At 36.4% G+C, this 24,581-nt stretch overlaps 1 protein-coding gene across 3 annotated transcripts in view; it reads right to left on the bottom strand.

The window, feature by feature from the left end:
• The window catches only part of gbf1 (golgi brefeldin A resistant guanine nucleotide exchange factor 1), a 90,108-nt gene that overhangs the window by 13,978 nt on the left and 51,549 nt on the right, over window positions 1-24,581 (bottom strand). For all 3 annotated transcript variants that reach the window (XM_058056269.1, XM_058056270.1, XM_058056271.1), the window contains exons 11-26: window positions 24,226-24,385; window positions 23,870-24,081; window positions 22,419-22,517; window positions 22,147-22,341; window positions 21,858-22,053; window positions 20,611-20,748; window positions 19,260-19,348; window positions 17,598-17,800; window positions 17,415-17,538; window positions 13,259-13,384; window positions 8,488-8,570; window positions 6,390-6,626; window positions 4,575-4,668; window positions 1,975-2,151; window positions 1,778-1,842; window positions 132-255 (exon numbers count right to left, since the gene is read on the bottom strand). In XM_058056269.1, the coding sequence (XP_057912252.1) occupies window positions 132-255; window positions 1,778-1,842; window positions 1,975-2,151; window positions 4,575-4,668; window positions 6,390-6,626; window positions 8,488-8,570; window positions 13,259-13,384; window positions 17,415-17,538; window positions 17,598-17,800; window positions 19,260-19,348; window positions 20,611-20,748; window positions 21,858-22,053; window positions 22,147-22,341; window positions 22,419-22,517; window positions 23,870-24,081; window positions 24,226-24,385 (2,322 nt within the window). The remainder of the gene's footprint in view (window positions 1-131; window positions 256-1,777; window positions 1,843-1,974; window positions 2,152-4,574; window positions 4,669-6,389; window positions 6,627-8,487; window positions 8,571-13,258; window positions 13,385-17,414; window positions 17,539-17,597; window positions 17,801-19,259; window positions 19,349-20,610; window positions 20,749-21,857; window positions 22,054-22,146; window positions 22,342-22,418; window positions 22,518-23,869; window positions 24,082-24,225; window positions 24,386-24,581) is intronic.

The raw sequence follows: 24,581 nt of genomic DNA, 5'->3' as shown, positions 1-24,581 counted from the left end.
TAATATACAATATAATATAATAATAACAATATAATAATATAATAAATTATTATTATTAAATCAATGCGGCCCGCCAGTCAAAAAGTTTGCCCTCCCGTGGGTTAAACGATGGTATGAGATGTATCGAGTACCTTGATGCAGTGCATGGCTGCCTGTTTGGCTTCCTGGTTTTCCATCGATGGTCCCCTCAGTCCCGACTGCTCCGCTCCACTCAACGTCAGCCAGTTGACGAAACTCAACACTGCCGACTCCCCGCTGAGATGAAAGGGACGAGAAACGCTTATGTTTTTTTTTTTTGATTTTTTTTCCCAATGCGGCGTCACTTTCCCACCGGACACACAATCGACCCGTGGCAGTGCAGTGCTTACAAAAAGCATAACAAATTACACAAAAAAACCTTTACAATGCTAACATGCTAATTTAAAGTACTCCCCGGCTGTTCATTCTTCTACACTCCACGCACATTTCCCCATAAAGTAAAAATAAATCATATATTTACTTGGTTACGGCATAGAAAATCTACTCACCACTTTCTCAATACACTTTAACATGATTAGAGCCCTCTAGGCATGAAATAACACCCCTATAGCAGTCATCCTTGCAATTACATATACGTACAGTGTTACTATTTGGATATATGTAAATCAGGGGTCTCAAACACGCGGCCCGCGGGCCAAATGTGGCCCCGCAGGACGCTAGTTTAGGCCCCCCGCCTTGATATGAAAGTTTAATGTTAGTGCGGCCCCGCGCAAGTTTGATACGGATGCTGTATGGTATCATGTACCCGGAAAAAAATGATTACGTTTGATTCATGTTCATGTTAAAGGTTAAATAACTGTTAATAGTTATCCTCCCTATCCGTGTGGAAGTGGTAAGTTTTTGGCTATTTAAGTTGAAAGGGAAATAACTTGAAGGCTACCGTTTAGGTTACTGATTGTAAAAGTACCAGATGGAGGGGTAGGATTTAATAAGCTTTGCTTCTTCCTACTCCTTTTGGACATGTGGAACTGGGAACCGATTATGGGATGCACTCAATTGGAATCTGATGCATGTTCAAATGAAATTAAACCATTACCATATTACTTACACGCTACAGCAGGGGTCTCAAACACGCGACCCGCGGGCCAAATGTGGCCCGCAGGACACTAGTTTGAGGCCCCCGCCTTGATATGAAAGTTTAATGTTAGTGCAAAAAAATTATTACGTTTGATTCATGTTCATGTTAAAGGTTAAATAACTGTTAATAGTTATCCTCCCTATGCGTGTGGAAGTGGTAAGTTTTTGGCGATTTAAGTTGAAAGGAAATAACTTGAAGGCTACGGTTGAGGTCGCTAGCTCTCGAGTTTGCGAGTTAGCATGTGTCTCGAGACCCTGCAGTTGCGCAATATGTTGTAAATAAAAAAAGAGTATAAATGTGACTATAGTCGTGTTTTGTCATGTCTACAGGGCTCTAATAATGCTTTGTTCATTTTAATATGAAAAAAATCATTTGTCTACCCACCAACTATATGTGGTTTTATTATTATTATTATATTTATTACTGATTGATTTTTATTTTTTCTTGATTTGTTTATTTTTTTCATCTTATTTTGTGTTTGTGAATGTTTTATCAGAGCTTTTCTTGTAGAAAATCAAAACCAAAGCAAAGTTTATTCATTTTTCCGTTTTTAATAAATGTGTTTTTTTTTTGTTTTTTTTTGGAAAAACCTGATGCGGCCCAGTCTCACCCAGACCCTAGCTCCAGTGGCCCCCAAGTAAATTGCGTGGTTGTACGTACCGATTGGAAGGGGTTTCCTCTCTTTGAAGAGAAATCTTGCCGTTTGGCTCAACAAAGTCTTCCACCTGATGTGAGAGAAGGTTTGAGGACGAGTAGAAGAGTGGCTTAGCAGCAGAGCGGCTCAAATGCAGTTGAAGCGGACTCAAACATCTTGTGAGTGGGTGTGAAGTGAATGTATGAATGTGGTGGAAACTGACCTCCAGCATGGCTTTGGGCAGGAGCTCTGCCCTGAAGAGCTGCAGCATGGACTCCATGATGTTCTTCCAGCCTTCTCGCAGGATGTTGCCGTGCTGATGGGCCAGATCAAACACCGTCTTGGCCGCTGTTTGCGCCTTTGCGTTGCTGCCAAACACAGTGGGGAGGTTCTCCACGGACTGCAAGCAAAGACATCGCACCGGGGTTTTTTTTTTTTTTTTTTTTTGGGCCACATGAGATGCATCCACCTGGAAACCGATGCTTCACCGGGACCATCATGTGACATGACCCACTTGATCAGCATCTTCGGGACATCTCACAACTGACACCGTAAACCAGGGGTGGGCAAACTTTTTGACTCGCGGGCCGCATTGATATGACAAAATTTACGGGGGGGGGGGGGCAGACTATATATTTTACACGTAACAGTCCACCTGGTATTATTGTATCTGTAAAATTGTCATGCAATCTGCTATTATTATTTATTATTTTATATTTATATTTAAATATTTTAAAAATAATAAAATATTATAATAATTAAAATAAAATTAAAATAATAATTATTATATTATTATTATGTAAAATATGCAAATATAACAATAATATTATATATAATTAATATATAATTAATATAATAATTAGCATTAATATACTAATTATAATAATTAAATATTTTACACATAACAGTCCACCTGGTATTATTGTATCTGTAAAATTGTCATGCAATCTGCTATTATTATTTATTATTTTATATTTATATTTAAATATTTTAAAAATAATAAAATATTATAATAATTAAAATAAAATTAAAATAATAATTATTATATTATTATTATGTAAAATATGCAAACAATAATATTATATATAATTAATATATAATTAATATAATAATTAGCATTAATATACTAATTATAATAATTAAATATTTTACACGTAACAGTCCACCTGGTATTATTGTATCTGTAAAATTGTCATGCAATCTGCTATTATTATTTATTATTTTATATTTATATTTAAATATTTTAAAAATAATAAAATATTATAATAATTAAAATAAAATTAAAATAATAATTATTATATTATTATTATGTAAAATATGCAAATATAACAATAATATTATATATAATTAATATATAATTAATATAATAATTAGCATTAATATACTAATTATAATAATTAAATATTTTACACGTAACAGTCCACCTGGTATTATTGTATCTGTAAAATTGTCATGCAATCTGCTATTATTATTTATTATTTTATATTTATATTTAAATATTTTAAAAATAATAAAATATTATAATAATTAAAATAAAATTAAAATAATAATTATTATATTATTATTATGTAAAATATGCAAATATAACAATAATATTATATATAATTAATATATAATTAATATAATAATTAGCATTAATATACTAATTATAATAATTAAATATTTTACACGTAACAGTCCACCTGGTATTATTGTATCTGTAAAATTGTCATGCAATCTGCTATTATTATTTATTATTTTATATTTGTATTTAAATATTTTAAAAATAATAAAATATTATAATAATTACAATAAAATTAAAATAATAATTATTATATTATTATTATGTAAAATATGCAAATATAACAATAATATTATATATAATTAATATATAATTAATATAATAATTAGCATTAATATAATAATTATAATAATTAAATATTTTACACGTAACAGTCCACCTGGTATTATTGTATCTGTGAAATTGTCATGCAATCTGCTATTATTATTTATTATTTTATATTTGTATTTAAATATTTTAAAAATAATAAAATATTTTAATAATTACAATAAAATTAAAATAATAATTATTATATTATTATTATGTAAAATATGCAAATATAACAATAATATTATATATAATTAATATATAGTTAATATAATAATTAGCATTAATATACTAATTATAATAATTAAATATTTTACACGTAACAGTCCACCTGGTATTATTGTATCTGTAAAATTGTCATGCAATCTGCTATTATTATTTATTATTTTATATTTGTATTTAAATATTTTAAAAATAATAAAATATTATAATAATTACAATAAAATTAAAATAATAATTATTATATTATTATTATGTAAAATATGCAAATATAACAATAATATTATATATAATTAATATATAATTAATATAATAATTAGCATTAATATAATAATTATAATAATTAAATATTTTACACGTAACAGTCCACCTGGTATTATTGTATCTGTAAAATTGTCATGCAATCTGCTATTATTATTTTATATTTATATTTAAATATTTAAAAAATAATATATAATAATTACAATAAAATTAAAATAATAATTATTATTATGTAAAATATGCAAATATAACAATAATATTATATATAATTAATATAATAATTAGCATTAATATAATAATTATAATAATCATAATAGTTCTAATAATAATTATAATAATCTAATAATCTAATAATAATAATTATTATTATTATTATGTGCTTGTGTCTCTTTTTTCAGGAGCACTTTGTAAACAACAGACCATGTCAAACAACGAAATTGATACAACCATCAAAAAGTTGGCTGGTGTTTTCTTACCTCGCTGCTCAGGGTGGTAAACTTGCACAGCGAGATGATCAAATTGTCAAAGACGTCATTAAATCCGTAGTGAGCAGCTACTTTGGCACATTTCCTGCAATGACACAAACATTTCAGCATGGCCTCCTGTCTCTATTCTTTGCATTTCTTTACTATCCCAAATACTAAGTACGTTTGTTCTTTTACATGAGAAAAATCTTAGTAATCGTAGTATTATAATAAATACTGTACATTTGACTTTGATTAAAGTGCCAAATGTATATTAAGTTAAGGGATTCCATAGGCTTCCATATGATGTTGGCAGCTTCAACTCTTCCGGGAACTTTAGAGTCCTGAGCTCAGAGAATTAGAGCCCGATGAAGCCTTGTCAGCGTCTGAGCTGACTTGAGCGGGCTTGTGGGAGCTTTGAGGAAGCCTTAGCAGAAGACCTGAAGCCCTTCTAGCATGACCTTCAAGAGGTCATGTTCAACCCTGTGGAATAAGAATGGGGTGGAACGTACTGTTAAGTTCACGTGTGTGTGTAAGGCTGGATGAGACCAGGTACAGTACATAGTGTGTCTACTACGTCTATACCATTTTCCTTATCACTATATTGACCGTTACTATGGTACCCATTATGGCATTGGATGCTCATATCACCGAGTACTTCAGTACAGGGTACATTATTAAAAAAAAAACAAAAAAAAAAACCTTAAACTGTATTATGGAAAGCAGGAAGTGAACAAATGTAACAGTTATGTTTTTTTTTTATTAAATAAAATTAAAATAAATAAATAAATAAAAAAAAAACTTAAACTATATTACAAAGGAATATATCTATATTATATATATATAATATCTATATTATATATAATATAATTCATAAAAAACTAAAAAACTATATTAGGAAAGCAGGAAGTGAACAAATGTAACAGTTAGTGATTGTAAAAGTAGCAGATGGAGGGGTAGGATTTAATAAGCTTTGCTTCTTCCTACTCCTTTTGGACATGTGGAACTGGGAACTGATTATGGGATGCACTCAATTGGAATCTGATGCATGTTTAAATGAAATTAAACCATTACTATTAACATATTACTTATACGCTACAGCACGGGTCTCAAACACGCGGCCCGCGGGCACTAGTTTGAGGCCCCCGCCTTGATATGAAAGTTTAATGTTAGTGCAAAAAAAATTATTACGTTTGATTCATGTTCATGTTAAAGGTTAAATAACTGTTAATAGTTATCCTCCCTATGCGTGTGGAAGTGGTAAGTTTTTGGCTATTTAAGTTGAAAGGAAATAACTTGAAGGCTACCGTTTAGGTCGCTAGCTCTCTAGTTTGCGAGTTAGCATGTGTCTCGAGACCCTGCAGTTGCGCAATATGTTGTAAATGAAAAGAGTATAAATGTGACTATAGTCGTGTTTTGTCATGTCTACAGGGCTCTAATAATGCTTTGTTCATTTTAAACTATATGTGGTTTCTTAAGTTTTTATTATTTGCAGTTTTATTATTATTATTATTATATTTATTTATTTATTACTGATTGATTTTCTTTATTCTTGATTTCTTTATTTATTTTTCATCTTATTTTGTGTAGAAAAATAAAAAGTAAGATATTTGAGAACAGTGGAATGTTTTATCAGAGCTTTTCTTGTAGAAAAAAAGCGAAGTTTTTAAAAATTTTTTGTTTTTAATAAATGCGTTTTTTTTTTTTGGGGGGGGAAAACCTGATGCGGCCCAGTCTCACCCAGACCCGAGCTCCAGTGGCCCCCCGAGTAAATTGAGTTTGAGACCCCTGCGCTACAGTGTCTTGACACAAGTCAAGGTAAGATACCTGAAGCCAGTGATGGCCTTCTGGATGATGTTGTCATCCAGACTCTTGTCAAAGACGTAGGAGAGGGCTGCGATCGTGGGACCCCAGGTCATGGTGTACAGGTCGTGGTCGTAGGTGCCAAGGGGCAGGCGAAGGAAGACGCCCTCAGATGTGGCGCCACGGTGCAGCAACACACTCCACACGTAGTTCTCCTTCACTAAACCCGTCTGCTCATCTGGCATCACGATCTCATCATTCCTATAAAAGGAAGAATGTACCATTGGGTGAGAAGCGACAAACAGGAAGTTACTCCTGCTTGTCAAGGTGAAAAAAACGTGGAAGCTGGAATACTGGACTTTTTGCTCCACGCTGCACGGGACGTCAACATAGCATATTGTAATGAACTTTGTTCAATTCCAAAGCCCTATTTGGACGCTTTTTTGCACGCTACTACTAATGGTCCCTTGTAGTCGTTTTAGGACCCGAGGAGACCTATCTTTTCAGGGTTGTGGCGCCGAGGCTCTGGAATGACCTTCCACCCTCCCTACGTTCGCTTGACTCTGTCGATGCATTTAAGAGTAACCTTAAAACTCACTTGTTTTTGCAGGCATACCCAGCTCAGTAGATTTAGGGTACTATATATGACCATCATATATTTATGTCTATTTTATTGTATACTGTTTTTATGTACTGTTTTATGTCTATTTTTATTGTACATTGTTTTATTGTATTTTTTTTTTAATGTGTATTTTAACTCTGTGTTTTGCCTTTTGTGAAGCACTTTATGACTTCTGTCTGAGAAAGGTGCTATATAAATAAAACTTACTTACTACTTAGTGGCACACTTATAATAATATTGATACATGTCACTCTTGCTGCAGTTTGAAAAGTAACGGATAATACAGAATAACCAAGAACTATGTAACCTGTTAGCCATTTACAGCAACAGTACAGCAAAGCACACTGGGAAACAGGAAGAGAGCCCGTATCGAACGCATATATTACATGAACTCATTGACTGACAGCCATTTTCAGAGAAGAGACATCCATACTGTCAGGAGTTTTTGGGGCATTTTTGCAGAAATTTCAAGACCCACAGAATATTGAGTTTTAGTACTACACAAACATTGAAACTACATCAAGAAACTTTAGACTCGCTTATTTCATCGAAAAAAAAAAGAGTTTGTTTCTAGCCTTTTGGGGTCTTTATAAATGTGCTTTTTGTTTGCTTTTGTTTAATGAGTTATTCACCAAAGCGTAAGGATGCCGTAGTGTTATGTATGTACTCCGAGCATGTATATGCAGTATTTAAACACAACTGCATACTCTACATCAGGGGTGCTCACACTTTTTCAGCATGCGAGCTACTTTTAAAATGAGCGAGTCAAAATGATCTACCCACTACAAAAATGCAAAACATCTATTTATTTTCAAATGTATTGAGGATTATTTGTACGTACAATGTATGTTGATGTACCTTACATAACCAAATGAGCCAATATTGCAAAACACACATAATTAACTATTAACATTTTTTGTAATTACCTGAGTTTACTTTGATGACTTGCACTGAATTGAACCAGCCAGGGATGCATAGTCCGGACAGTAGCTGCTGATAGCCAGCCTCAAGCACACTTCCAAATGTTTATCAGTCATGGATAATATCCGTATCATAATATCCGTATAATATTCCATATCCGTATGGAAGTGATATGTTTTTTGCCTTTTTACTTGGTCCAGTTTTTGCCTTTTTACTTGGTCCAGCTCCTTCACTCATTTTAGTGACCATAAACTTTAGCGAGGGCTTTAAAATCTGACGCAATTCGCCGACTAGCTTAGCACTTTGCATCGTTGTTTACGCATGAGCGGTGACCTAAAGGTCAAAATTCAGTTGTCATCTGACTGGTTGTCCTGTATGTCAATCAAGTAACGGGGATGGATGATAGGCTGACATCGTAAGTTCTGCTGCACTTAGAGACGTTGTTTGATTTGATTGGTCGCCCGAAGGGCAACATTCAGTTGTCATCTGAATGGCTGCCCTGTATATATGCAGTATTTAAACACAACTGCATACTCTACATGTAATGAATACGGTTTATTAGTAAATAAGATGGCATACTTGATAGCATTGTAGATATCCTCCAACATGTCCTGGTTGAAGTCTTTGTTTCCATTCACGCCCTTTAGATTCTTCTTGAATTGCTGTTGAAGGAAACAAATCCATTTCATTTCTATACTTGACAGCAGACGTCATCTCAAGAGACATAGACAGGATATACACGGAGCAGGTCTACAAGACACTTTCCACACGACGTGGAGCAGGTCTACAATGTACTTTCCACATGACGCGGAGCAGGTCTACAAGCCACTTTCCACACGATGCGGAGCAGGTCTACAAGACACATTACACACGACGCGGAGCAGGTCTACAAGCCGCTTTCCACACGACGCGGAGCAGGTCTACAAGGTACTTTTACATACGGAGCAGGTCTACAAGGTACTTTCCACACGACGTGGAGCAGGTCTACAAGCCGCTTTCCACACGACGCGGAGCAGGTCTACAAGACACATTACACACAACGCGGAGCAGGTCTACAAGCCACTCTCCACACAACACGGAGCAGGTCTACAAGACACATTACACACGACGCGGCGCAGGTCTATAAGGTACGTTCCACACGACGCGGAGCAGGTCTACAAGACACATTACACACAACGCGGAGCAGGTCTACAAGACACATTACACACGACGCGGAGCAGGTCTACAAGGTACTTTCCACACGATGCGGAGCAGGTCTACAAGCCACTCTCCACACGATGCAGAGCAGGTCTACAAGGTACTTTCCACACGACGCGGAGCAGGTGTACAAGCCACACTACACATGACGCGGAGCAGGTCTACAAGGTACTTTCCACACGACGCGGAGCAGGTCTACAAGCCACTCTCCACACGACGCGGAGCAGGTCTATAAGGTACTTCCCACACGACGCGGAGCAGGTCTACAAGACACATTACACACAACGCGGAGCAGGTCTACAAGACACATTACACACGACGCGGAGCAGGTCTACAAGGTACTTTCCACACGATGCGGAGCAGGTCTACAAGCCACTCTCCACACGATGCAGAGCAGGTCTACAAGGTACTTTCCACACGAGGCGGAGCAGGTCTACAAGGTACTTTCCACACGATGCGGAGCAGGTCTACAAGCCACTCTCCACACGATGCAGAGCAGGTCTACAAGGTACTTTCCACACGAGGCGGAGCAGGTCTACAAGCCACTCTCCACACGACGCGGAGCAGGTCTACAAGCCACACTACACATGACGCGGAGCAGGTCTACAAGGTACTTTCCACACGACGCGGAGCAGGTCTACAAGCCACTCTCCACACGACGCGGAGCAGGTCTACAAGACACATTACACACAACGCGGAGCAGGTCTACAAGACACTCTCCATACGACGCGGAGCAGGTCTACAAGGTACTTTCCACACGACGCGGAGCAGGTCTACAAGCCACTCTCCACACGACGCGGAGCAGGTCTATAAGGTACTTCCCACACAACGCGGAGCAGGTCTACAAGACACATTACACACAACGCGGAGCAGGTCTACAAGACACTCTCCATACGACGCGGAGCAGGTCTACAAGGTACTTTCCACACGACGCGGAGCAGGTCTACTAGACACATTACACATGACGCGGCGCAGGTCTATAAGTCACTCTCCATACGACGCGGAGCAGGTCTACAAGCCACTCTCCACACGACGCGGAGCAGGTCTATAAGGTACTTCCCACACGACGCGGAGCAGGTCTACAAGACACATTACACACAACGCGGAGCAGGTCTACAAGACACTCTCCATACGACGCGGAGCAGGTCTACAAGGTACTTTCCACACGACGCGGAGCAGGTCTACTAGACACATTACACATGACGCGGCGCAGGTCTATAAGTCACTCTCCATACGACGCGGAGCAGGTCTACAAGCCGCTCTCCACACGACGCGGAGCAGGTCTACAAGGTACTTTCCACACGACGCGGAGCAGGTCTACAAGCCGCTTTCCACACGACGTGGAGCAGGTCTACAAGACACATTACACACGACATGGAGCAGGTCTACAAGCCACTCTCCATACGACGCGGAGCAGGTCTACAAGCCACATTACACATGACACGGAGCAGGTCCACACGATGTGGAGCAGGTCTACAAGGCACTTTACATACGGAGCAGGTCTACAAGGCACCTTCCTCACAACACGGAGCAGGTCTACAATCCACTTTACACATGGAGCAGGTCTACAAACCACTCTTCACACGACACGGAGCAAGTCTACAAGCAACTTCCCACACGACGTGGAGCAGGTCTACAAGCCACTTTTACATACGGAGCAGGTCTACAAGGCACCTTCCTCACAACACGGAGCAGGTCTACAAGCTACTTTACACATGGAGCAGGTCTACAAGCATGCTCCTTATACTTTGAAGACCACCATGTAGGTAAGGACAGGTGAGCAGTGGACCCAGGTGGCGTGAGATAGAGTAGATGGACAGATGGCAGATAGAAGACACAAGATGGAAGGGTTGAGAGATTGTTTACAAGGTCCTGAGATTGTGAATGATAGCATGGAGCTAGCTTCTTTTGGGACTGCGCAAAGACAGACTACTTGCAAAAGGTCCATTCAGGATTTGTGCTGGAGTGGAAACGTAACGTGAAAGCTGAGCATTGACCAAACAGGACAGGTTACGTGTCACTTAATATCTTCAGGTCTCCACGTGAGGAAACATGGGATTAGGACCAGCATCCTCCTGTAAATAAACATAAGCAGCCAGTGATAACTGACAGCCTCAAGGCTGCTAGGCTGCTAGGCTGCTAGGCTGCTAGGCTGCTAGGAGGCGGCCTTGCAACAACTAACTTTAGCTTTGACGCCGAAAAACTGGCCAACGCGATCAATATTTGGTACTTTGTCATTTCAATATTCAGTTGAATATATTAGTAAGTATTTTTATGAATTGTTCTTAATTTTCTTTCAGGATTTATATATATATTTTTATTTTAAAAAGTGTGTTTGGATAATGATATGGTATTGTATATAATGAATTCTAAAAACCAGATCAAAGCAGCTTTCCACACGACACAGAGCAGGTCTACAAGACACATTACACACGACGCGGAGCAGGTCTACAAGCCGCTTTCCACACGACGCAAAGCAGGTCTACAAGACACATTACACACGACACGGAGCAGGTCTACAAGGTACTTTCCACACGACGCGGAGCAGGTCCACAAGGTACTTTCCACACGACGCGGAGCAGGTCTACAAGCGACTCTTCACACGACGCGGAGCAGGTCTACAAGGTACTTTCCACACGACGCGGAGCAGGTCTACAAGCCACTCTCCACACGACACGGAGCAGGTCTACAAGACACATTACACACGACGCGGAGCACGTCTACAAGGTACTTTCCACACGACGCGGAGCAGGTCTACAAGCCACATTACACACAACACGGAGCAGGTCTACAAGGTACTTTCCACACGACACGGAGCAGGTCTACAAGCCACATTACACATGACACGGAGCAGGTCTACAAGCCACTCTCCACACGACACGGAGCAGGTCTACAAGCCACTTTCCACACAACGCGGAGCAGGTCTACAAGGTACTTTCCACACGACGCGGAGCAGGTCTACAAGACACATTACACACAACGCAGAGCAGGTCTACAAGCCACTCTTCACACGACGCGGAGCAGGTCTACAAGCCGCTTTCCACACGACGCGGAGCAGGTCTACAAGCCACTTTCCACACAACGCGGAGCAGGTCTACAAGGTACTTTCCACACGACGCGGAGCAGGTCTACAAGACACATTACACACAACGCAGAGCAGGTCTACAAGCCACTCTTCACACGACGCGGAGCAGGTCTACAAGCCGCTTTCCACACAACGCGGAGCAGGTCTACAAGGTACTTTCCACACGACACGGAGCAGGTCTACAAGGTACTTTCCACACGACGCGGAGCAGGTCTACAAGGCACATTACACACGACGCGGAGCAGGTCTACAAGCCACATTACACACAACACGGAGCAGGTCTACAAGCCACTCTCCACACGACACGGAGCAGGTCTACAAGCCACATTACACACAACACGGAGCAGGTCTACAAGGTACTTTCCACACGACGCGGAGCAGGTCTACAAGCCACATTACACACAACACGGAGCAGGTCTACAAGCCGCTTTCCACACGACGCGGAGCAGGTCTACAAGGTACTTTCCACACAACGCGGAGCAGGTCTACAAGGTACTTTCCACACAACACGGAGCAGGTCTACAAGCCACTTTCCACACGACGCGGAGCAGGTCTACAAGGTACTTTCCACACAACGCGGAGCAGGTCTACAAGCCGCTTTCCACACGACGCGGAGCAGGTCTACAAGGTACTTTCCACACAACACAGAGCAGGTCTACAAGCCACTTTCCACACGACGCGGAGCAGGTCTACAAGACACATTACACACGACGCGGAGCAGGTCTACAAGCCACTTTCCATACGACGCGGAGCAGGTCTACAAGCCACTCGACACACGACGCGGAGCAGGTCTACAAGACACATTACACACGACACGTAGCAGGTCTACAAGCTAACTTTATTATTTTTTGTGTTTGGATAATGATATGATATTGTATATAATGTATATAATATTGTTATAATATATAACAATTTCTATGTTGCTATGTGACATTAATATAGTACTATAAGTATGACATGTTATCATCAATGTACCTGTTACTGCATGTTTTAAAAAATTAAAATAAAACATTAAAAAATTCAAATAAAAACAAAATGAAATAGTGCACGTTGTGTGTGGTCACTCACCTCCACAGTCATGGGAATATTCTGCTTCCGGACGTTATGGTTATGCTGGTCAGTGTTCAACATGATAACAGCGTAGGCCAAGGCAAATCCCGCATCATTGGTCATGAAGGGAGAGCCGTTCACTTTCTGCAAAGACACAAACACAAAGAGTCATGGTGTGACCGATTCCCATCATCCCGATACGGATCACATGGATCAAGTGTGGATTTTCCAATGTGATGTTGACGTTCATGAAACAAAAGAGTGTTTGGAGGACGAGCCGTCATTAGAAAAAAGGTACTAGGTACCCCATCAATGTGACAGCCACTTCCCCGTGGGACAAAAATGAGCTCCCAACTAACAGCGTTGCTTGTTGGTCAAAAAAAAAAACAAGCTTTATATATCACTATATTGACACTTACTATGGTACCCATTATGTCATTGGATGGTCATCACCTCGTACTTCGGTACAAGGTACATTATTAAAAAAAAAAAAAAAACCCTTAAACTGTATTATGGAAAGCAGGAAGTGAACAAATGTAACAGTTAGTGATTCTGTTCCAGAAGGTCCGACTACTATGGTACCCATTATGTCATTGGATGCTCATATCACCTCCTACTTCGGTACGTGACAAAAAAATAATTTTTTTTATTAAATAAAATTAAAATAAATAAAAAATAATAAAAAAAAATTTTTAAATCAAAACTTAAACTATATTAGAAAGGAATATATCTATGTTATAATATATATATATATATATATATATATATATATATATATATATATATATATATATATAATACACATTTTTTTAAAACTATATTAGGAAAGCAGGAAGTGAACAAATGTAACAAAAAACAAAAACAAAAAAATAAAAAAATTAAATAAAATTAAAATAAATAAAAAATAAATAAATCAAAATTAAAAATAAAAACTTAAACTATATTAGAAAGGAATATATCTATGTTATAATATATATATATAATACACAATTTTTTAAAACTATATTAGGAAAGCAGGAAGTGAACAAATGTAACAGTTAGTGATTCTGTTCCAGAAGGTCCGACTACTATGGTACCCATTATGTCATTGGATGCTCATATCACCTCCTACTTCGGTACGTGACAAAAAAATATATTTTTTTATTAAATAAAATTAAAATAAATAAAAAATAATAAAAAAAAATTTAAAATCAAAACTTAAACTATATTAGAAAGGAATCTATGTTATAATATATATATATATATATATATATATATATATATATATATATATATATATATATATATATATATATATATATATATATATATATAATACACAATTTTTTAAAACTATATTAGGAAAGCAGGAAGTGAACAAATGTAACAAAAAACAAAAACAAAAAATAAAAAAATTAAATAAAATTAAAATAAATAAAAAATAAATAAATCAAAATTAAAAATAAAAACTTAAACTATATTAGAAAGGAATATATCTATGTTATAATATATATATATAATACACAATTTTTTAAAACTATATTAGGAAAGCAGGAAGTGAACAAATGTAACAGTTAGTGATTCTGTTCCAGAAGGTCCGACTACTATGGTACCCATTATGTCATTGGATGCTCATATCACCTCCTACTTCGGTACGTGACAAAAAAATATATTTTTTTATTAAATAAAATTAAAATAAATAAAAAATAATAAAAAAAATTTTAAAATCAAAACTTAAACTATATTAGAAAGGAATCTATGTTATAATATATATATATATATATAATACACAATTTTTTAAAACTATATTAGGAAAGCAGGAAGTGAACAAATGTAACAAAAAACAACAAAAAAATAAAAAAATTAAATAAAATTAAAATAAATAAAAAATAAATAAATCAAAATTAAAAATAAAAACTTAAACTATATTAGAAAGGAATATATCTATGTTATAATATATATATATATACACACAATTTTTTAAAACTATATTAGGAAAGCAGGAAGTGAACAAATGTAAGAGTTACTGATTGTAAAAGTACCAAATAGTTGGGTAGGATTTAATAAGCTTTGCTTCTTCCTACTCCTTTTGGATATGAAGTGCTATATATATCACTATATTGACACTTACTATGGTACCCATTATGTTATTGGATGTTCATATCACCTCCTACTTCGGTACGTGACAAAAAATAAAAAAATAAAATTTTTTAATAAAATTAAAATAAATAAAAAATAAATAAATAAAAATTTAAAATCAAAACTTAAACTATATTAGAAAGGAATATATCTATATTATAATATATATATATATATATATATATATATATATATATATATATATATATATATATATATAATACAATTTTTTTTTAAACTATATTAGGAAAGCAGGAAGTGAACAAATGTCCTTTTGGACATGTGGAACTGGGAACTGATTATGGGATGCATTCAATTGTAATCTGATGCATGTTCATATGAAATTAAACCATTAGCATTACCAAAAACAAAATGTCATCGTGCTAAAAAGTCATATTTGAACAACAACACAACATAACACATTGTTAATTTGGACAGCATGTGCATCAGCATATGCAGGAATCGTCCCATATCGATGGGTGGCCAATCGATGTTAGCATCTCTACTTGTGACCAACGGCGAACTGGGTCTTGGCGAGTGTGGCGAATGTCACATCGTCAACTCATCCTCACCTCATATCATGGCCTCCCACGGGGGTGGAAAACCCATTCTCACCCAGTCACCCCATAAAGTGACGCATCCACTCTTTTAGGAAGACTATTTTTGTATGAGTTAAGGGTTCAGTCCACAAAAAGGTCACTACTGGGAATAGTTTCCAGGTCACATGGCTTCCCGTGCTATTTTTGGAGTGTCAGCGACTCTCACACGGGAGCGTTGGTCTTTTTAGTCAGACTGATGTCATCCAACAAGTATAACAAGGACGTTTGAGTCATGTGACCTCCGTTTTCACCATCCCCACCACCTTGACACCATCTCAAATAAGCTGCTGATGGAAAAAATTAGAACAATATATATATATATATATATTTTTTTTTTTTAACGTCATCTGAGCAAAATGTTCGAAATACTTACACTTACTAGACTAGACTGCAAATTGTAGTGTTGGTCTTATTTTGTATGAGGTGCACATATGACAGTCGCCCCCCTACCGCCCTTCCTTTATGGCGGTGCATTGGTTCCACACCCGACCCCGATAAGTCCAGTCCACTTCCAGAAAGTAGTAGTCAACATTAATACGTGGAATAATTGTGTAGTTAGAGCTCAGAAAATAACAGGCTCATATGCAGCTCAGCTTAAATACAGCCGCTTCATCGTCAAAATACCATCCATTTGTTCACTTCCTGTATTGCGAGCGTACTACTCTACTGCCCAGGTTATGTTAAATACATAGAAAAATGGTCAGGCCGTATATACACTCCAACGACAAAGGTTTTTGGAGCACCTGCAGTTTAAAAGGTGACTATAGGGGTGTTAGTTTATGTTTGGAGGGCTCTAATGATTGTTAAAAACCAGTCATAAACAGGCTGTCTATGCTTTAACTACCAAAATATTCAATTTATTTAGCAAGCGGAGGTTACGTGTTTGCCGGTGGTTAGCGTGCTGATCTCACAGCTAGGAGACCAGGGTTCAATTCCACCCTCGGCAATCTCTGTGTGGAGTTTGCATGTTCTTCTCCCCCGTGCATGCGTGGGTTTTCTCCGGGTACTCCGGTTTCCTCCCACATTCCAAAAACATGCTAGGTTAATTAGCGACTCCAAATTGTCCATAGGTATGAATGTGAGTGTGAATGGTTGTTTGTCTATATGTGCCCTGGGATTGGCTGGCCCCGCCTCTCGCCCAAAGACAGCTGGGATAGGCTCCAGCACCCCCCCCCCTCCCCGCGACCCTTGTGAGGAAAAGCGGTAGAATATGAATGAATGAATGAATGAGTCACAGTCTGGATTCAGGAATTTTTTCAGGACAAGTTTCCAAAAAAAATTTCAAACACGGATCCAAAACTGTCGGATGATTATTTTGGTGAATGCCAATATGGGGTGAAGTATGGCGCTTGGTGGAGGTCTGCCTTCTCTAGTCACTACCTGATCACTTATCACGGTGGAATACTAAAATAGGAGCGCTGAATAAATGGAATAAAACACAGGAAGCTATGCCTTACATGCCAGTTGTCGGTGAAGGTTTCCAGAAGCCTTTGGATGACCGGAGCCTCTCCAGGTAACCTGAAGGCCTCCAGGTAAAGCCTCAGTGCCTCATCGATGCGAAGCCCCTGAAAAGCGAAGGTGCTGCAACAAGACTTTGTGTTACTTCCACGGCATGGGAGAGATGGAGATGGAAGTCTTACTTGACAAAGCAGTCCAGGAGCTCCATATTCTTGCGATCGCTTATGTATTCCCCTATCATCTTTTTGTCTAAGCGGGGGTTTTCTCGAAGCCACTGGGCCACCTGGTTGTTGTCCAGTGGATTACTGAGAAGGCCTTTCTCCTGAAGGAACTGGATTCCTTTCTTTGGCTTCAGGTTGAACTGCTCGGTTCCTGTGATCAGCAGCTACGGAGACAATAGGACGATAGTCGTTCATTGGGTTCACGACACCGCTGTTCAAACATCGCTCCCTGGCTCTAACAAAAACAAACTAATGAATAAATCATGGCTGTTTTGAGGTCGACTATGGGCTATTACAGGGGTGGGCAAACTACGGCCCGGGGGCCACATCCGGCCCGCCAAGTGTTTGAATACGGCCCGCCCAATCTTTCCAAAGTATTTCATTTAAACTCAACATACAACCTGGCATCATGGCCTGAGCCAACCTTTTTTATCAATTTCGTTTTTTGACATGGTCTGTTGTTAACAAGTGCTCCTGAAAAAGGGACACAAGCACATAATAATAATAATAATAATAATAATAATAATAATAATAATAATAATAATAATTAGATTATTATAATTATTATTAGAACTATTATGATTATTATATTTATTAATTTATTAATTAATAAATTAAAAAATAATTAATTAATTTATTAATAATTATTATTATTATTATTATTATTAGATTATTATAATTATTATTAGAACTATTATGATTATATTTATTAATTTATTAATTAATAAATTAAAAATAATTAATTAATTTATTAATAATAATAATTATTATTATCATTATTAGATTATTATAAAAATTATTAGAGCTATTATGATTATTATATTTATTAATTAATAAATTAAAAATAATTAATTAATTAATTTATTAATAATATTTATTATAATTATTATATTAATGCTAATTATTATATGAATTATATATAATATTATTGTTATATTTGCATATTTTACATAATAATAATATAATAATTATTTTAATTTTATTGTAATTATTATAATATTTTATTATTTTTAAAATATTTAAATATAAATATAAAATAATAAATAATAATAGCAGATTGCATGACACTTTTACAGATACAATAATACCAGGTGGACTGTTACGTGTAAAATATATAGTCTGCCCCCCCCCGTAAATTTTGTCATATCAATGCGGCCCGCGAGTCAAAAAGTTTGCCCACCCCTGGTCTATTATGAGTTATTACATTATAAGTTAGACGTAGTATTCCGGCCACTAGGTGTAGATATTAGCATTATCACTGCCATAGCCTGTCTAATGTGATTGGACCCATTCCATGTGGAGGTGGTACATTCTTGGCTTCTTACTTTGTCGTTCTTCACCGTTGCATTTCAAACACTTAAATTTAGATTTAAAGTACATTGGAGAGGCTAACTAGTTAGCATGCTATACTTGTGACGGCCTGCAGCGATCCTGTAGACTGCACATTAGTAACGTGGTGTGACATAGGGGTGTTATTTCATGTCTACAGGGCTCTAATAATGTTTTATATGCTTTTTAACACAAAAACTAAAAAAAAAAAATATTCCATTGGACCCTACTTTACACTTATCGTGGTTGGGTCTGCTACGTCATAAAGAGGGGACGACTGTATGTACACATCACCTTCTTCTTTGTTCTGATGTCCAGCAACTCTTGGGAATCAGGTGTACACGAGGAGAACCTGTGAGGTTTTTTCTTACTTTTCTTCTCAACTGCAAGAAAGGAATGATGCGTAAAATAAAGAGGTCCTTGTCTAACGACATTTTATGATTTCATACAGTACGCACTCCCGGAGCCTCAAAATGCAAAAGGAAGTAAGCTGAGTTGAGAATTTATAAAAAAAAAAATAAAAAAAAAAGTGAAATAGGCTGTTCATCAGCTGATCAAACGTTCAAGACCACAGCCTTTAAAAGGTAAAATGTTGTTAAAATGTGTATTAATGTGATTTAGTGTCACTTATTCACACTGTCATGCTCTCTTGATAGCAAAGGCAAAAAAGCTCAGTCTTTGACCAGGGTGGGATTGTTGAGCTGCCACCAGACCCCCCCCAAAAAAACGAGCCAGAGGATCCCACGGCTGTCCGTCAAGACACGGGACCATCCTCAGCCCAAATAGTGCAGGGTGCTTTCAGAAGAATAAGCTCTTTAAAAAAAGACCAGGTTTCCTGAAGCCCTCACAATTGGGTGTTTGGAATGAGCATTTTAATTTTAAAATTTAAAATTTAAAATTTTTAAATTTTTAAAAATTAAAATTAAAATTAAAATTAAAATTAAAATTAAAATTAAAATTAAAATTAAAATTAAAATTAAAATTTTTAAATTTAAATTTAAATTTAAATTTAAATTTAAAATTAATTAAAATTAAAATTAAAATTATTATTTAAATTTAAATTTAATTTAATTTAATTTAATTTTTAATTTATTTCCCACGGCTGTCCGTCAAGACACGGGACCATCCTCAGCCCAAATAGTGCAGGGTGCTTTCAGAAGAATAAGCTCTTTAAAAAAGACCAGGTTTCCTGAAGGCCTCACAATTGGGTGTTTGGAATGAGCAGGAGAGCACCAAACATGGGACGCTCCATTGAGGGCCCTGAAGGCTTCCAAAATTACTGGGAGATCCCACCTGAGATGTTTTCCATCATCAATGGAATCGTTCACCTCAAGACCTAGAATGGCAAAGGTACTCATTACGGCCCCAATCTCAAAGGTTTAAAAAAAACAGGAGAGGTCGGAGGTCAGCTCATTTGCCAAAAAGTGTCTGGGACTCCTTAGATGTTTCAGCAACATTGGGCTGTATGGAAGCGGCATCCAGGAGCTTCTCCAGGAGCCTCCAAACAGCTCCCACCTTGGTGACCGGAAGGACATGGACCCCCCCCATCTGGAGCTACTCGGCAGGCAAACTTACACTAAAACTCCAAAACGTCCATATCAGCACGTGGTACGAAGAGCGAGGACCTCCTGTACAAACGTCTTACTTGTGTCATTGTCTCCTTGATCCTGTCTGCGCAGTCTCATCTTTTCCGCCATCAGATGTCCACTCGTTGGCGGGTAGCCTGGAGTGCCGTCAGCTTGTGGAAAAGTCAAACCATTGGTGACGCTGTCTTTAATGACGTCTGAGGAGAAATGAGACAAGGTGTACTTTCACAAACATTTCATGAAGGACGGAAAAAGGACACAACAAAATTCAACCGCACGTCCTGTGATGCCAAAGTCATTCCTGACATGTTTCTTACGGTGTCCATCGTAGACATCCAAAAAGGTCCAACAAGGTTTTGTGGTGTTCTATCCATGCTGTGTGCATGTAACAGGTAAATTCATGATGTCATACTTTTATTATTTTCTTTATGAGAAGCTGACTTCATGAGAACTGATGACGACTGCTATTTTTTAATTTAAATTTTAAATTAAATTAATTAAATTAAATTAAATTAAATTAAAATTTACTTGTGTAAATAATAAAATAAAATAAAATAAAAAAAAATAAAAATAAAAAAATAAAAAAAATAAAATAAAATTAAAAATTTAATTAAAAATTAAAATTAAAATTAAAATTAAAATTAAAATTAAAATTAAAATTAAAATTAAAATTAAAATTAAAATTGAAATTAAAATTAAAATTAAAATTAAATTTATGTCGGTCCAGGTAATCCTGTAGCTTTTGCTCGCAGTTCTTGATGCCCGCCAAAGCGTGGTCATACTCGGGGTCGAAATCCTCCTTTAATTTTATTTAATTTAATTTTATTTTAAATTAATTAAAATTAAAATTAATTAAAATTAAAATTAAAATTAAAATTAAAATTAAAATTAAAATTAAAATTAAAATTAAAATTAAAATTAAAATTAAAATTAAAATTAAAATTAAAATTAAAATTAATTTAAATTTAATCTAATTTAATTTGAATTTCAATTTTAATTGTTATTATCATTATCATTATTATATAATATATTATTATTATATCAATTATTATAATTATTATTATGTGCAACTGTGCTAATGTCCTGCATTTTGTAGAAAAGTAACAGTGGAAAAATATATAGATTGCAAAAACAATGGTAATCATATAGAGCACATGATACAAAAAAAAAAAAAAAAAAAAGATTATATTTCCTGTGTATGGAAACTTCTGGTTCACCCTGTAAGATGGAAACATGTACAAAATAAGAGCATAGTAAAACAGCATCGCTCGCTACATTGCAGGGGAAACGCAGTTTGGAAGTTTACCGGCTGGAGCGTCCGTTCCATTTGTGAGTGAACCTTCCCCAACCATCGGTAGGCTATCTGGTGCTGGTTCTTGTAGAGCAGCGTTGTCCAGCACCTTGGCTTGGCAGTGGGCCTCGGTGCTGTCAATCACAGTCAACAGAGCTTCCAGTGACAAGAGGTGGGTGGTGTACAGCTGCCCCGACACCGGGAAGGCATTCTGCGGGATTCAGAATCGGATCGCTACACTCTTGGCTACTCCATGAATGACATTTAATAAAAGCCCCGTCAATGAACTGGAGCGTCCGCACACCTTTGACAGCAGCTTGGTGAGGTCTTCAAACAGATTGGAGCAGTAGAAGTCACAGTCGTAGTTGATGTAAAGCTCCGTGACAAAGCTGGGGATCCTCCACAGCTGAACCAGAGCCTCCAGAGCCAGTTCCTTCATTTCATAGGGCATCTTCACATTCTCCGATGTGATGATATCCATCAGTTTCTTAAGATACATCTGACAGATGAGATAAAAGAGACATTAGTTACTTATCTGCTCTCACATCACCGCTGGACAAATAATTGCAGGGGTACCTCCAGTTGAAACTTCAGATGAACTCTCATGCTTTCAAACAGCAAGAAGCAAACTCGTATGGACGAAGCGTAGAGGTTCATGCGCTCCACCTTCAGCAGCTACAAAAAAAAAGCAAAGACAAAGGAAAAAAACACCCGTTGCATGAGTGGTTTCTATTTCTGTAGAGCACAGCCCTGGGACTATGAAGTTATTCTAAAGAAGTTATTCTATGGAAATGGTGCCGTCGTATTTGAAATTGGCAAATCTGCTGATCTCAACAACATAAAAATGGTAAATATGATACAATGTCATTGTATGGTCCATATCACCTCGTACTTCGGTACGTGACAAAAAAATAATATCAATAAAAATATATCAAAATAAAAAACTAACTATATTAGGAAAGCAGGAAGTGAACAAATGTAAGTTAGTGATTGTAAAAGTACCAGATGGAGGGGTAGGATTTAATAAGCTTATGATAATCCAAGGATGAAGAGTCTTGAACCAGTCATGATGTGCTATATATATCACTATATTGACACTTACTATGGTACACATTATCGCATTGTAAAAAAAAATAAAAAAAACAAAAATAAAATTAATCACAAAAAATAAAATAATAAAAAAATTATAATAATAAAATTATTTAAATTAAATTATAATAATAAAAATAAAAAATAATCAAAATTAATCAAATAAAAAAATTATATTAGGAAAGCAGGAAGTGAACAAATGTAACAGTGATTGTAAAAGTACCAGATGGAGGGGTAGGATTTAATAAGCTTATGATAACACAAAGGTGAAGAGTCTTGAACCAGTCATGATGTGCTATATATATATCACTATATTGACACTTACTATGGTACCCATTATGGCATTGTAAAAAATAAAAAAAAAATAAAATAAATAAAATAAAATTAATCACAAAAAAAAAAAAAAAAAAATATAATATAATAAAATTATTTAAATTAAATTATAATAATAAAAATAAAAATAATCAAAATTAATCAAATAAAAAATTATTTAAAAAAATTATATTAGGAGTCTTGAACCAGTCATGATGTGCTATATGTATAAGACTATATTGACACTTACTATGGTACCCATTATGGCATTGTAAAAAAAAAATAAAAAAAAAATAAAAATAAAATTAATAAAAAAAAAAATTATATTAGGAAAGATGTCGTTAAAGGGGTGACAGCAGGTCATTATTCAATATAACTGTATAACAACATAACATTACAAAGAACACTAAACCCATCACACAGCAACTTAACACTCAAAAAGGTACGCCTAACAAATATACAAATATGTTGTTTTAAATGAAAAAAGACAACTCTTTTTCCCATAATGCACTGCACTTGCTGTGTTCCCCATGTGGTGGCACGCTAAGATGATGCTAACAGGGACACCGTGTGACCAGTAGAACGACAACCAGAAGAACGCAGAGACAAGTGCACGACGACCTCACCTGGAAAAGATGCCGACACAGCTCATCTTTGACCAGTCCCAGCAAGGACTGGTAGTTGGCAAAGTGGGCAGACTCCAGCGCGACGGTGAGCAGCTGCAGACCCATGTGCATCATGGCGTCGGTGTTGTGGCGGTCGTGGGGGTTGGTCAGCGAGATTAAAAAGCGGAAGAGCTCCCTGAGACATGGCAGACCGTAAGGGATGAGGGATGCTCCTAAGTGGCAGACAAAAAGGGAGGAAGGACGCCGGTTAGGTCGCATGCAACTTCACGACTATTGCTAATGCTAACTTTAGAATTTTTTTTTGAAGTTTTTTCCCCAAAGTTCAATTCTCTTGTAGATTCTAGGCAAATGCTTACCATCTCTTTGGGTGGACTGTGTGAAACGGACTCCTCGGGGGTTGACATAGTCCATGTCATGGACAGAGGTGCTATCTGATGGTTCTGTCGTGGACTCTTTATCCTCGAGAACCTCTGGGATGGACTCCACCGACGTTGATTGAACTGCTCTACGCTCAGTCTGCATACAAAACGCCAAAGGAAAAACATTCATTTATTGAACCGCGGCGGCGCCCAGACTGACGTGCACCCACCATAAATATTTTAAAAATAATAAAATATTATAATTAAAATAAAATTAAAATAATAATAATTATATTATTATGTAAAATATGCAAATATAACAATATTATTATATGTAATTAATATAATAATTA

Source organism: Doryrhamphus excisus, chromosome 19, assembly GCF_030265055.1.
Source record: "Doryrhamphus excisus isolate RoL2022-K1 chromosome 19, RoL_Dexc_1.0, whole genome shotgun sequence".
Taxonomy (NCBI): Eukaryota; Metazoa; Chordata; class Actinopteri; order Syngnathiformes; family Syngnathidae; genus Doryrhamphus; species Doryrhamphus excisus.
This window is presented reverse-complemented; position numbering and strand designations above follow the sequence as displayed.